Here is a 15,371-nt window from a genome sequence, read left to right on the forward strand (position 1 = left end):
CTGATAAACACACACTAACTAACTATATATCTGCCAGCAGACTTACAACTTTTTGAGCCGATTTTCAAAGCAACTAATTGACTTAAAACTATAAAGACCACAACAATGAGTTAATCGTGAAATGGTCAAACTCTAAAAATGACAAAGAATGTCTGAGTTTGTAACATAGGTGCTCACGGTCTCAAGAGAAGATGTGAAGATTAAACATGTCCTACAAGCTCCACACTCATCTCCCGAAGTCAGTGTGCATTTACGTTAATGAACGTTCAACATGATTGGTGATCCTGCCTGCTGCCAGTGCTTGCTCTCCCATATCAGTATTGGTTACAGTTGTATTTCCGTGGCAATAGCCGGCAGTGCCATTTTCAACACAAATGTGACTTCAGTCATCCAACAATCTGCTACTGGTGAAGGGGAACGGCAGCAAGTTCCTGTGCAGGCTGCAGGGGCTTCACAAGGGCGTAGTGTTCGGGGCCAGCCAGCACCAGCCCAGCACTGGATGTAAGGGATGCTCAAGGGGCTGTGAAGCTTAGACTGTGGCCAACAGCAATGGTTAGAGCAGCGCTGTGCAGCAGCACAACATCCTGTGGCAAGTCCCGTGAATTTTCAGACACGCCGCACTCTACCTCATTTTGCATAAAAGGTCCTGGAGGCCGTGTAAATCACAGTTACTCCCCTTAGTAACGGTTAAGGCTATAGTGCTGAAAACCCACCTTTTTCACCATACAATGTGCAAGTTAGCAAATAGGATTACACAGGATATACGACACAGAAACAGGCCATTCGGCCCAACCAGGCCATGCCGGCGTTTATGCTCCACTCGAGCCACCTCCCGTCTTTCCCCATCTAACTCTATCACCATAACCCTCTATTCCCTTCTCCCCCATATATTTATCCAGCCTCCCCTTAAATGCATCGATTCTATTCGCTTCAACCACTCCCTGTGGCAGCGAGTTCCACATTCTCACCGCTCTCTGGGTAAAGAAGTTTCTTCTGAATTCCCCATTGGATCTTATATTGATGGCCTCTAGTTATGCTCTTCCCCACAATTGGAAACATTCGCTCTGTATCCACTCTATCAAAACATTTCATAACTTTAAAGACCTCTATTAGGTCACCCCATAGCCTTCTTTTTTCAAGAGAAAAGAGACCCAGCCTGTTCATCCTTTCCTGATATGTATACCCTCGCATTTCTGGTATCATCCTTGTAAACCTTCTCTGCACCCTCTCCAGTGCCTCTATATTCTTTTTATAATATAAATTAATGAGTTTGATCTAATAGCCATTACGGAGACGTGGTTACAAAGTGACCAAAGTTGGGAACTAAATATTCCAGTATACTTAACTTTTAGAAGCGATAGGCAAAATGGAAAAGGAGGAAGGGGTGCCCTGATAAAGGATGGGATAAAGACAGAGAGAGAAAGGATCTTAGCTCGGAAAATCAAGAAGTAGAATCCGTTTGGGTGGAGCTAAGAAACAGCAAGGGGCAGCAAACATTGGTGGGAGTTGTTTCTAGGTCCCCAAACTGTCGTGGTAATGTAGGGCAGAGTGTAAATTAGAGGCGCATGTAACGAGGGTAATACAGTAATCATAGGGAACTTTAATCTACATATAGACTGCGCAAACCAAACTTGCAGTAATAGTGTGGAGGATAAATTCATGGAATGTATATATGATAGTTTTCTAGATCAGTATGTTGAGGAGCCAACTAGGGAGCAGACTATTTTAGATCTAGTATTGTGCTAGATAATGAGAAAGGGTTAATTAATAACCTTGTAGTAAAGGGACCTTTAGGGAAGAGTGACCATAATATGATAGAATGTTATATTAAGTTTGAAAGTGATTTATTTAGTTAAATCCGAAACTAGGTCTTAAATCTAAACAAAGGAAACTACGAAGGTATGCGGGGTGAGTTGGCTGAGGTAGATTGGGAAACTACATTAAACGGTATGATGGTAGATGAGATATGGCTCGCATTTAAAGAATTAATACATAATTTACAACAAACACACATTCCTTTAAGGCACAAAAACCCCACAGGAAAAGTGGTCCAACCGTGGCTAACGAGAGGTCAAAGATAGAATGAGATCAAAGGAAGAGGCTAATATTGTTGCCAAAAAGAGCAGTAAGCCTGAGGATTGGGAGGATTTTAGAATTCAGCAACAGAGGACCAAGAAATTGATAAAGAAAGGGAAACTAGAATGAGAGTAAACTAGCGAGAGACATAAAAACAGATTGTAAAAGCTTCTATAGGTATGTAAAAAGGAAAAGATTAGCGACAATAAATGTGGGTCCCTTACAGGCTGAGACAGGAGAAATTATAATGGGGAATAAGGAAATGGGAGAGAAATTAAACAAATATTTTGTCTGTCTTCACAGAAGACACAAAAAAATCTCCCAGAAATAGTGGGGTATCAGGAGTCTAGCGAAAATGAGGAACCGAAATATATTAGTGTTAGTAAAAAATACTGGAGAAATGAATGGGACTGAAAGCCGATAAATCCCGTGGACCTGATGGCCTACACCCTCGGGTTTTGAAAGAGGTGGCTATAGAGATAGTGGATGCATTGGTTGTCATCTTCCAAAATAGCGTGAGAAGGAAAAGTGACACGGGCACCATCCTATTGTCAAACTGTCTTAAAGAAACATCATCCCTCGGGATTTTCCGATCAACAAGCTGGGTTGACTCTTGCTATAAGTGGGATGAAGATGCTGGAATGAAGAAGAATGGCATTTAATACAGAGAGTTAGAAAGCAATACACATCAGCTGTAAAATGCTAAACACAGTGAAGAGTCGAAGATGCGTTCCAAGGAAGTAGAACCAATACTCCACATGGAATGCTGAGTGTGGGAGAAGCTGGCACAGGGGCACCAGAAAGGATTCAGGCAAGGGTAACAAAGGTAATGTCAGTTTTACATCTCTGAGCTTTGAAGTGGAGGAAAGATGAAGTAAATCTATTTTCAAAACCGAGGAGGGGAACCGGAGATTTGTTGGAAAGAGTAAAGCCGCAGCAGGTATAGTGCTCCACCGGCAGGGGAGCAGCTCCGAGACGTAATGTCCGACGCAAGGAACTGTGCATGTTGAGGAAGAAGGAAAAGGCAAGACTAAGATCATAGTGTGGGCAATGGGAGGCATAGTCAGCGTGTTTGAAAAGGTGTTTGGAAATAAGGGGCCCAAGTTTCCACACGATTTGCGCCTGATTTTTAGGAGCAACTGGTGGAGAACGGACTATCTTAGAAATCGCAATTCTCCACATTTTTTTTTCTGCAGTTCTAGTCAGGTAGAACAGTTCTACTTTGGAACAAAATTTTTTCTTCAAAAGGGGGCGTGTCCGGCCACTGACGCCTGATTTCAAAGTTTCCACAGTGAAAACGTACTCCAAACTAACTTAGAATGGAGCCAGTGAAGATTTTTGTAGAACTGAAAAAACCTGTTCTACACATTAAAAAATCAGGCGCAGGTTACAAATTAGGCGTCCAGAACGAGATGGGGGGGGAGGGAACTCATTAAATTCTACAATCAATCCTTATTTATACTTCTACAAATATTATACAAATAAATCCAACCTGAATAAAAATTTATAAGCAAAGAAAAGATTAAATAAACCATCTTCCTACCTGTGTGAAAGTGCTTCAGGCCCGGAGAATGCTGCAGTCAGCCTGAGGCGCCCGTTCTTCCCGCGGGGGGAGGGGAGAGGAGGCGCCCGTTCTTCCCGCGGGGGGAGGGGAGAGGAGGCGCCCGTTCTTCCCGCGGGGGGAGGGGAGAGGAGGCGCCCGTTCTTTCCCGCCGGGGGGAGGGGAGAGGAGGCGCCCGTTCTTCCCGCCGGGGGGGGGGGGGGGGGGAGGAAGAGAGAGAGGGGGCACCCGTTCTTCCCGCCTTGGGGGGGGGGGGGGGGGGGGGAGGTGACAGTGAGAAGGCTGCAAGTGCTGATGGCAATGTGCTTTTATTAAAAAAATGTTCAAAAATTAAACAGCTACAAAGAACTACAAAAATGGCCGAGTGCCAATGTTTTTTTCACACTGAGCATGTGCGAACGCTCCAACGCACACGCAGAGCGTGGCCGGCAGGAAAAAAACTAATTTAAATAGTACCCGCCCCCTCCCACGTACAAAATCGGCGCGAGTGTAGGCCCCGCCCCCCTGGGGGCCGTGCCAGGCAGACAAGGAGCTGCAGGGCGCTCCAGAATAACGAGGTTTTTTTTAGGCGCCGTTTTAGGCGCGAAAAACGGGCGCCCAGCTCGGAGAGGCGCCCATTTTTTATCATGTGGAAACTTGGGCCCAAGGAGTCAGCAAGATGGGGCAAACTAAGCAAGGAATTCAAGGGGACAGGAACAGTGGCTGAATGAGTGATCATCAAGGGTGGAGTGCGAGACTCGGAGCAAAAGGTGAATGTGAGAATGTAAGGCAAGAGCGGATAACTGAAGCAAGGCGGGGCGAGGCTATAAAGGGTTTTGAAAGTAAGCGAGCCAGTGAAGTTTGTCGAGGACAGGAGTGATAGAAGTGAGATAATTCATGTAGGTAAGGATGAAGACAGCAGCATTTTGAATGGGTTGCAGCATATGGAGGATTGAGGCAGGAAGCCCAAGTAGAGAGGTAGAGAAATGGGGCTGGACAGTGAAGACGACATGGAATAGGGATTTGGTGGTCATGGGAAGGGCGGAGACAGGCAATGTTAGAGCTGGAAGAAAACCATCTTAGAACCAGAATGAGTGTGGGAGAGGAAGCTTGGCGCATGATTGAGCAGTCCAGCAAAGGTTCTGCACTTCCTGATCCAGACAGAGTTTGCAATGCTGGGGTAGGAGGTACATTAAGGACTGGCAGCATTTTTCCAACATTAAGCTAGAGGGAGTTTTGATGGTGGGAAGGCAGTCTTGTATTTAGCAACTTCCTAGAGATCAATGGAAGGGGTAGAGTCCTAAAGCTGGGTGTCCCTGCTGGTCAACTGGCACACACGTGGAAGTTGATCCCAGGCTTTGAGATGATAATCACTGAGGCCTAATATGTAAAGGGCGAAGAGGAGACCACCAAGGATGTAGTCCTGGCACACTGTGTGTAACTAAGAAGCCACGGGAAACAATGCGATGCCTGCATTGCACCAGCTTGAGTCGATCAAGATGAGACCGGAAGTATACACAGGAATGCCAGAGGTGGAACTGCATATGACAGAGACGACAGGAATAGCCAACAATGTCAAAGGCAGCAGACAACTGAGAAAGAAGAGTCAGAGAGCCATTAGGCTCAATGAGTTCATCCCTTTGTGATAGATCTCAATACCTGTTATTCATAGAAGTTACAACACGGAAACAGGGCATCAGCCCAAACAGTCCATGTCCCTGCGAACAGATAGTCCGAATCACATTTACCCACCTGCTCCACATTCCTCTATCCACATATGCAATTTAATCTACACGTTGCCATAGTTCCTGCCTCAACCATTAACCCTTTAAGTGAATCCCACAGCCTCTAAATCTGCGACATTTAATCTTGTCTCTCTGGTCCCTCGTTCTGGAGCCTCAACTACTGGAAACCGTCAGTTTCTGTCCACCCCGTCACATCCTTTCATCGTTTTAAACACTTCCGTCATATCGCCCTGTAATCAATGTTGTTCTAATGAATAGTGCCTCAATTTTTCAAATCTTACTTTGTGTTTCCTCATATCAGGCAGCATCTGAGTGAATCTGTGCTGTACCCTCTCTAAAACCTCAATACCCTTCCTATAGTGCAGAGCCCAATAGTACAGTCCTCCAACTGTGATCTCACTAACATTTCATGTAGATTCACCATCACATCTACACGTTTATATTCCCCACCTCGTCATTAAACCTAGAATTCTATGCGGTTTTTCTACAGCAATATTACCTAAGGTGCTGCCTTTAATGTCCTGTGAAGCTGTTGCCCAATATCCCTCTGCTCTTCCCTTCCCCAGCCCTGAGCTTACTTCCATTCAGTTAGTTACTGCTGCTATTTCTTTTTACCAAAATGCATCTCCCCCATACAGATACTGTATTCCAACTGCCACTTTCTAGCCCATTCACCTAGCTCATCAACATGCCATTGCAGTTTCATTTACAGAATTAACGATACTTCCTATTTTGGTACCATCTACACATGTTGCCACTGCTTCCTCTTGCAGCTGTGGAGAGGGTGCCACGAAAGCTTCCTTGATTAGGCCAGTATCAACGATTCATTCAACAGTTTCTAAACAAAGTCCAGTTAGCTTTGGTGAAGTTGCACTGGTCACGGGCAGACCTGTGTGGTCAGTGTTGCCTGTATGGCAAGTCAGTGAGAACAGTGCACGGTGCTGGTGTCGATAACTGTTGGTTGGTGTGACCCAGCACACCAGGGGGATAGTCTTGAGCCCATCTTGCTGCGTGGAAGGTGCCATGCTGTTCAGTGTTGTGGTTCAGGGTCATTACCACGTGCTCAACCTTGTAAGCGATTATTGTTGGACTGTGAGTAACCCCAGTCTGTATGGTGACGATTAAAGTCACCAGTGTCGTTGGGTGAGCAACAGATGGGAGTAGGTTGTGTTTTTAAAGGCTTCACTTGGTGGCTAATTAACGTTCATCATTTTGAAAGCACCGTGACGCGACAGTGATTCGTGGATAACATGCGAATTGTATCCAAGGTATTCTTACGATATTAGGTAGCTCGGCTATGTTTGCATGAAGTGCATTACATACCAAGGCGAATCGATCAAATCAACTTCATTGATCACTATGTGGGTATCTGCAAGGCAAATGAAGTCAACATTGTGGCAGATAGCAATAGTGCTGCTGGCTGGATGTGAGGGGACCCTAAACATTCAGGGGTGATGTCAGGAAGCACTTCTTCACATGAATGGTTGTGTAAATCTGCTACTCTCTCCCCTAAAAAGCTGTTGTCAATTGAAAATTTAAACTCAGTGATTGATATGATTCCCCCATGAGGGGACACATCCTCTTTGCATCTAATGTATTATTAATCTAATCATATTGTGCACAACATCAGTAACTCCACCCCGCTCTTCCCATTTGGAAGTCCTTACTCCGTTTCCTTCTCATTCCGTGATGTGCTCCCACAACAACTCTCTTTATATACCTTTCAGACACAAACCAGTTTTATCCCCAACTACACAGTGTCTAATAAGCACCTATCCATTCATCCAGCTCTCTCTCTCCTCTGAGTTCACTAGCCTCCTATCCTCCCTTAATCTCTCCCTCCATGTCAACTCCCCAACCCATATTCACAGCCACCACCTCAACCATGCTATCTCTTGTGGCCTCGCTACTCCCGTTGTGTCAATTACAGATAAGGCCATCTCTGACCACTTCCCTCGTATCGCTCTCCACCCACATCCCCCTTCCCTACTTCTTCTGCGTCCGCCTTGGAACTCTCCCCCGGCTCTCTCACAACTGCACTTACCAACTCCCAAGTGTCCAGCCTCTGGCCCTCCATTCACCAGGGCATTTCTGCAGCCACCGATCTCAATCACACCCTCACCACCACCTGTGATGCCCTAGTCCCTGTTAAAACCACCACTCTCTCTCTCTCACCCTGGCCGTTCCCCTGGTACAGCCCTCAACTTCGCTCTCTTAAGTCCAAGGAGCACAGACTTGAACGGATATGGCGGACAACTGGTTTAGCCGTTCACCACCAGATCTGGCTGGACCACTTTTCGCATTATCGGGTCCTGCTCTTGTCTGCCAAAATCTCTCACTATTCTAGAATCATTCTGGAATGTAAAGATAAACCCTGGCTGCCAACCGTCTTGTTAAACTCGGACCCGAGCCATTCACTCCTAGTTCCACTTCTTTCTCCCCCTTTTGCTTTTCTCTCTATCGCTCCCTGACCGTTTTCTCCTGTCATCATGCCTCCTCTCTCGAATACTCTGCCCTCCCAAAGCCCTTCATTACTCAGTGACCTTCCTATTCTCCTGCTTTTAGACAAGACTGCAGCTTCCCTCTGTGCCTCCCTGCATTCTCCGAAGGGCCCACCGAGGTACTCGTCGCTGCCTCCTCATGAGCAGCAACTCCAACTCCCCCATCTTACTCTCTCACCGACCTTCCCGCCCAGCTTGCCTGGGGGAGTGGGGGGGGCTAACCTTGCCAATCTCCTCCCCGTACAACTCATCCCTCCAAGCACTGAACCTGTGGATGCTGGCAGTGGATCAGCCATCACCGATCCTCTCCTGATCTCCTTGCAGAATCTCCGTCCGTTTACAAACAAGACCCTTGCCATCCATGAGCTTATCGTGGATGATCGCATCGCCAACATGGCCCTGATGGAAATGTGGCTGAGGGGCGATGACACCTTACCTTTAAACGAAGCCTCCCCGCCCGGCAATACCTTCCACCACTTGCCCCGCCCAGACTGCCATGGTGACGGTGTGGCTCTCATCACCAAATCACACCTTGGTCTGTCCCCCTGCCCCTCCAGCACTTTCTCCCCCTTTCAGCATCTCACCTTATTCCACCCCTCTCACCTCTCATTTAAAGTTCTCATTCTCTACCGCCCACCCAGATATGATCAAACTGTTATCACCGAGATATCCTCACTGCTTTCCTCCCTCAGCCTCTGCACCGAGCGACTTCTCATCCTCGGTGATTTCAACCTCCAGCTAAATTCCTCATGCTCTCTCTCTCTCCTCTGAGTTCACTACCCTCCTGTCTTCCCTTAATCTCTGCCTCCATGTGAATTCCTCAACCCATATTCACAACCACCCTTGCCCGTGCCATCTCTCGTGGCCTCACTTCCTACCATGCCAATTGTAGATAAGGCTATCTCTGACCACTCACATCCCTCTCCCCCCCCCACCCAACCCAACACTATTTCCTTCTGCATCTGCCCTGGAAAAACTCTTACAACTGCACTTATGAACACCTACCTGTCCAGGTTTTGGCCCTCCATTCACCCTGATATTTCTGCAGCCACCAATCTGCTCAATCACACCTTCATCATCATCTTTGATGCCCTAGTCCCTGTTAAAACCACCACTCTCTCTCACCCTGGCCGTTCCCCTGGTACAGCTCTCATCTTCACTCCCTCAAGGCCAAGGGGCACAGACTTGAACGGATATGGCGGACACTGGTTTAGCCGTTCACGGCCAGGCCAGGCTGGACCACATAAAGAATTATCGGGTGCTGCCCTCGTCTGCAACAATTGCTCAATATTCCAGGATCATTCTGGAATGCAAAGATAAACCCCGGCTACTATTCTCTACTGCTAACCGTATCCTTAAACCCCTCTCCCCATCCTCCACCCTCACTTCCGACAATGTGTGAGGAGCTCTGAGATTGAGACCATCCGATCAGCTGCCTCTTCCCTTCCTTCCCCCAGCCCACCGGCCAAACTTCCTGAGGTTCCCCCCTGCCCCAGCCCTGACCTCAATCTCTCTCCAGCTTCTCTCCCATCTCCCCACTGGACCTCTCCGAGCTCATCCTGTCCACTTCCTGCTCCCTCGACCCTATTCCCCCCAGACTGCTGACCACTCAACTTCCTTTTCTGGCTCCCATGTTAGTGACATTGTTAACGGTTCTCTCTCCTCAGCTACTGTCCCCCTCTCCCTCAAATATACCACCGCCACCCCTCTCCTCAAACAAACAACCCTCGATCCCTCCGTCCTCGCAAACTACCGCCCCATCTCCAACCTCCCTTTCCTCTCCAAAGTCCCTGAACGTGTTGTCGCCTCCCAAGTCCGTGTCCACCTTTCCCCAACTCCGTGTTTGAACCCCTCCAATCCGGTTACTGCCCCGCCACAGGACCCAAACCGCTCTCATCAAAGTCACAAAGGTAAACTATCCCTCCTCGACCTTCTCGACCTGTCTGCAGCCTTTGACACAGTGACCACTCCATCCTCCTCCAACACCTCTCCCCCATGGTCCAGCTGGGTGGGACTGCACTCGCCTGGTTCCATTCTTATCCATCTCATCGTAGTCAGAGAATCACCTGCAATGGCTTCTCTTCCCACCCCCACATCGTTACCTCTGGTGTCCCCCAAGGATCTATCCTTGGCCCCTCCTATTTCTCATCTACATGTTGCCCCTTGTCGACATCATCCGGAAACACAGAATCAGTTTCCACATGTACGCTGATCACACCCAGCTCTACCTCACCACCACTTCTCCCGACCCCTCCGCGGTCTCTAAATTGTCAGACTGCTTATCTGACCAGAAATGTTCTCCAATTAAATATTGGGAAGACCGAAGCCATTGTTTTCGGTGCCCGCCACAAACTGCGTTCCCTAGCCACTGACTCCATCCCTTTCCCTAACATCTGTCTGAGGCTGAACCAGACTGTTCGCTGTTTGACCCTGTAAATGAGCTTCCGGACACATATCCGCGGCATAACTAAAGCAGCATATTTCCACCTCCGTAACATCGCCTGTCTCTGCCCCTGCCTCAGCTCATCTGCTGCCGAAATCCTCATCCGTGTCTTTGTTACCTCTAGACTTGACTATTCCAATGCACACCACACCTGACTGGCCTCCCACATTCTACCCTACGTAAACTTGAGCTCATCCAAAACTCAGCAGCCCGTGTCCTAACTCGCACCAAGTCCCGCTCACCTATCACCACTGTGCTCGCTGACCTACATTAGCTCCCGGTTAAGCATCGCCTCGATTTCAAAATTTTCATCCTTGTTTTCAGATCCCTCCATGGCCTCGCCCCTCCCTATCTCTGTAATCTCCTCCAGCCCCACAACCCCCCGAGATGTCTGCACTCCTCTAATTCTGCTCTCTTGAGCATCCCTGATTATAATCGCTTCACCATTGGTGGCCGTGCCTTCGGTTGCCTGGGCCCCAAGCTCTGGAACTCCCTGCCTACACCCACCTCATAAGTCACCTCTTATTTCCAACAAGCACTATTCCTTTAACCGTTCCTTGCAAAATAAATGGACTCCTTCTGTGCTGCGAACTTCTATGATTCTAGGAACTAAGTGTCAGTTCAACTACCTACTTGGAATCACTGAGGTCCAAATACTGGGAAACACTTCCTTGGCCAAGGTGCTGGTTTAGATTGCTGGAAGGAGTCCAAGATAACACCTGCAGCCGTTCAGCTGAAGATGTTAGGATACTCTGTAATTGGTTTGTCACCAAAAGTGAACACACGCTGGAGAAAGACTGCTTTCCCTTGCTGAGTTGCACTGCCTCTTTATACTTCAGACCAGCTCCGAATAAATGAACATGAGGGACGTGAAGCTGTCCTGTTTTGAGGAAATTGTCTCAGCAAAGATTCTGCCAAACCTGCCGCTTGGTGTGGGCACGTACTGCAGCATAGGAAGGTGACATGTCAATGCTAAAGTTCAGGGCGAGGACAACAATCAAACTTCACCAGTCGAAATTAGCCAATTCCACAGGAATTTCAGCGTCTGAGAAGACAACAATGACTCTGTTGCAACAACAGGAAACAATAAAAGAATAAAGGACTGGCCTGCGGACAGAGCTTAAATGATATTGGGAGGAGCAGGGAGGAACAGTCATACAATGTTCAGGATATCTTCAAATATAAACACTGTCCCAGTTATTTCCCCAAGCTGGTCGATGCACCACTCCTACAGGTCATGAAGATCACCAACAGAGGATCAGTGAAAGTCTGCTTTACCTGTGCAGATTCATTAAGCAGGCCCGAAGATGTTCCCTCAGACTCAGGGTAGGTAAGTTCTGCACCAAACTCAAAGCCAAGAGGCAAGTAACCAGTCATGAAGAACCTGAAAATTAAATAGGAAGAGGGAGTGACAACATGACAACAATAGTTAACAAACAAGTATCACACCATACGAAGAACAATCCTACACCTTCAGACTCACTTTTAGTAATATTAGCTTTTTATTTCCTGATTTTTTAAACTAAATTCAAATTCTCAAACTGCCATGGCGGGAACTGAACTCATTCTCGTGATGATTAGTGCAGGCCTCTGGATTAGTAGTCCAGTATCACCACTACACTAATGTACTGAATGCATCTTCAATAGAACTAAAAGGAGCAAAAGTCAGCTTTGGGTTGGAAACTGCCCAACACCTGGGTATCATGATTCACATACATGCAGTACTCTACTCAAAGGCTCCAACTGTACAGCAACAAGAACTTGTCTGTTCCAGACTATGAAAAATGGGCTATGAATCACTGACAATCATAGAAATTTACGGCACAGAAGGCCATCGTGTGTGTGCTGGCCGAAAAAGAGCTATCCAGCCTAATTCCGCTTTCCAGCTCTTGGTCTTGCAAATTACAGCACTTAGAAACATAGAAATTTACAGCGCAGAAGGAGGCCATTCCGGCCCATCGTGTCCACGCCAACCGACAAAGAGCCGTACGGCCCTCAGTCAGCAGCCCTGAAGGTTACATATAAACCTATGAACAATGGTGGAAAGGTAAAGAGCACCCAGCCCAACCAGTCTGCCTCACACAACTGCGACACCCCTTATACTGAAACATTCGACACTCCACACCAACCGGAGCCATGTGATCTCCTGGGAGAGGAAACAAACAGATCAAAACCCAGGCCAATAGGGGAAAAAATCTGGGAAAATTCCTCTCCGACCCATCCAGGCGATCAAAACTGGTCCAGGAGATCACCCTGGCCGTATTCGATTCCCTGAAGTACTTACCATCGTATCTGCGCCAGCCAACAAAAGGTTATCCAGTCTAATCTAGCTCTAGGTCCGTAACCCTGCAGGTTACGGCACTTCAAGTGCCCATCCAAGCACCTTTTAAATGTGATGAGGGTTTCTGCCTCTACCACCCTTCCAGGCAGCGAGTTCCAGACCCCCACCACCCTCTGTGTGAAGAAGCTTCCCCTCAAAACCTTTCACCAACTACCTCCCTCGTAATTGACCCCTCCACCAAGGGAAATAGGCCCTTACTATCCACTATATCCAGGCCCCTCAAAATTTTATACACCTCAATGAGATCTCCTCTCAGCCTCCTCTGTTCCAATGAGAACAAAACCAGCCTAGCCAATCTGTCCTCATAACTAAGATTCTCCATTCCAGGCAGCATCCTAGTAAATCTCCTCTGCACCCTCTCTCGTGCAATCTTCCTATAATACGGCGACCAGAACTGCATGCAGTATTCCAGCTGTGGCCTAACCAGAGTATTATACAATTTAAGCATTACCTCCCTGCTCTTATATTCTATGCTTCAGCCAATAAAGGCAAGCATTCCGTATGCCTTCTTAACCACCATATCCACCTGGCCTGCTGACCTGGCAGGGGAGTAACCATGATCAAGAAGGTGGTTCTCCCAGGACGAGGCTAGCCCATTGCACTTCGGGTGTGCTGACCCTGTGATGTCCCCAAATGTGGGATACTCGACTGCAAAATTTGTGGTAGTGGGGGACTGCGTTCGCGCAAAAAGAGTTCTGTGGACAAGCACTCCAAGGTCCCTTTGTTCATCTGCACTTCTAAGTGGCCTACCGCTTAATGTGTATACCCTTTCCTTATTAGCCCTCCCCAAGTGCATCACCTCACACATTAAATTTCATTTGCCACTGTTCTGCCTACCTGACAGTAGACTGATATCCTCCTGCAGTCCATGACTTTCCTCCTCAGTATTAACCTATCTGCAAACTTCTTAATCATACCCCATATATTCAAATCTAGATCATTAATATATACCACAAAAGGTAAGGGACCCAGTACTGAGCCCTGCGGAACCCCACTGGAAACATCCTTCCAGTCACAAAAACACCCATCAACCATTACCCTTTGCTTCCTGCCTCTGAGCCAATTTTGGATCCAACTTGCCACTTTGCCCTGGATCCCAGGGGCTTTTACTTTCGTGACCAGTCTGTCATGTGGGACCTTATCAAAAGCTTTGCTAAAGTCCATATACACTACATCATACCCTCCTGGTTACCTCCTCAAAAAATTCAATCAGGTTAATCAAACATGATCTTCAATTAACAAATTTGTGCTGACTGTCCCTGATTAATCCTTGCTTTTCTAAATTTAGATTTATCCTGTCCTTCAGGATTTTTCCAATAATTTTCCCACCACTGAGGTTAGGCTGAGAGGCCTGTAATTACTCGGCCTATCCCTTCTTAAACAATGGTATCACATTAGCAGTCCTCCAGTCCTCCGGCCCCATGCCTGAATCTGAAGAGGATTGGAAAATGATGGTCAAGGCCTCTGCTATTTCCTTTCTTGCTTCGCTCAACAGCCTGGGATCCATTTCATCCGGGCCTGGGGACTTATCCACTTTCAAAGCTGCTAAACCCTTCAATACCTCCTCTCTCCCTATGTTTATTTCATCCAGAATATCACATTCCTCCTCGAGAGCAGTATCTGCATTGCCCCTTTCCTTTGTGAAAACAGACGCAAAGTATTCATTAAGAACCCAACCAACATCTTCCGTCTCCACACACAGATTACCCTCATGGTCTCTAATCGGCCCTCCCCTTTCTTTAGTTATCCTCTTGCTCTTAATATATTTATAAAACATCTTTGGGTTTTCTTTGATTTTACTTGCCAAGAATTTTTCATGCTCTCTCTTAGCATTCCTAATATCCTTTTTAATTTTACCTCTGAATTTTCTATATTCCTCCAGAGATTCTACAGTATTTAGCCATCAGTATATGGCATACGCTTTTCTTGTTTTCTTTATCCTCCCCTGTAAGTCCCTAGACATTCAGGGGGCTCTAGATTTGTTATTCCCACCCTTTTTCTTTAAGGGCACATGTTTGGCCTGAGCCCTCTGGATCTCCTCCTTGAATGCCTCCCACTGTTCCGACACTGATTTACCCACAAGTAGCTGTTTCCAGTCCACTGTGGCCAAATCACTTCTCAACTTAGCAAAGTTAGCTTTTCCCCAATTTGGGACTTTTATTCCAGGCCTATTCTTGTCCTTATCCATAACTACCTTGAACCTGACTGAATTATGATCACTAGCACCCAAGTGCTCTCCCACTGATACCCCTTCCACCTGCCCAGCTTCATTCCCCAAAACTAAATCCAGAACCGCCCCCTCCCGTGTTGGGCTTGCTACATACTGACTAAAAAAGTTCTCTTCAATGCATTTCAAGAATTCCACACTCTCTATACCCGTCACACTATATTTGTCCCAATTAATATTAGGATAGTTAAAATCCCCTACTATTACTGCCCTATGGGTTTTGGACCTCACAGAATGTGCCTACATATTTGCTCTTCTATCTCCCTCCCACTGTTTGGGGGTCTATAATACACACCCAGCAGTGTGATCACCCCTTTTTTATTTTTCAGTCCGACCCATATGGCCCCATTTGATGATCCTCTAACATATCATCCCTCCTCACAGCTGTAATAGTTTCTTTAATCAAACCCCGACCCACCCCCACTTTTTACCCCCCTCTCTGTCCTGTCTAAAAATCCTGTAACCAGGAATATTGAGCTGCCAAACCTGCCCCTCTTG

The 15,371-nt window shown here is 47.1% G+C and overlaps 2 protein-coding genes and 1 non-coding gene across 6 annotated transcripts in view; 2 read left to right on the top strand and 1 right to left on the bottom strand.

The window, feature by feature from the left end:
- Positions 1-15,371, top strand: part of erg28 (ergosterol biosynthesis 28 homolog) — an 88,541-nt gene that overhangs the window by 49,644 nt on the left and 23,526 nt on the right. The window lies entirely within an intron of this gene.
- flvcr2a (FLVCR choline and putative heme transporter 2a) overlaps positions 1-15,371 on the bottom strand; it is a 275,876-nt gene that overhangs the window by 33,039 nt on the left and 227,466 nt on the right. For all 3 annotated transcript variants that reach the window (XM_070870918.1, XM_070870919.1, XM_070870917.1), the window contains one exon: positions 11,584-11,689. In XM_070870918.1, the coding sequence (XP_070727019.1) occupies positions 11,584-11,689 (106 nt within the window). The remainder of the gene's footprint in view (positions 1-11,583; positions 11,690-15,371) is intronic.
- Positions 13,178-13,345, top strand: LOC139243958 (U1 spliceosomal RNA). Its single transcript, XR_011589800.1, has one exon. It is a non-coding gene; the product is annotated as a U1 spliceosomal RNA (small nuclear RNA).

Source organism: Pristiophorus japonicus, unplaced genomic scaffold (genome assembly GCF_044704955.1).
Source record: "Pristiophorus japonicus isolate sPriJap1 unplaced genomic scaffold, sPriJap1.hap1 HAP1_SCAFFOLD_193, whole genome shotgun sequence".
Classification (NCBI taxonomy): domain Eukaryota; kingdom Metazoa; phylum Chordata; class Chondrichthyes; family Pristiophoridae; genus Pristiophorus; species Pristiophorus japonicus.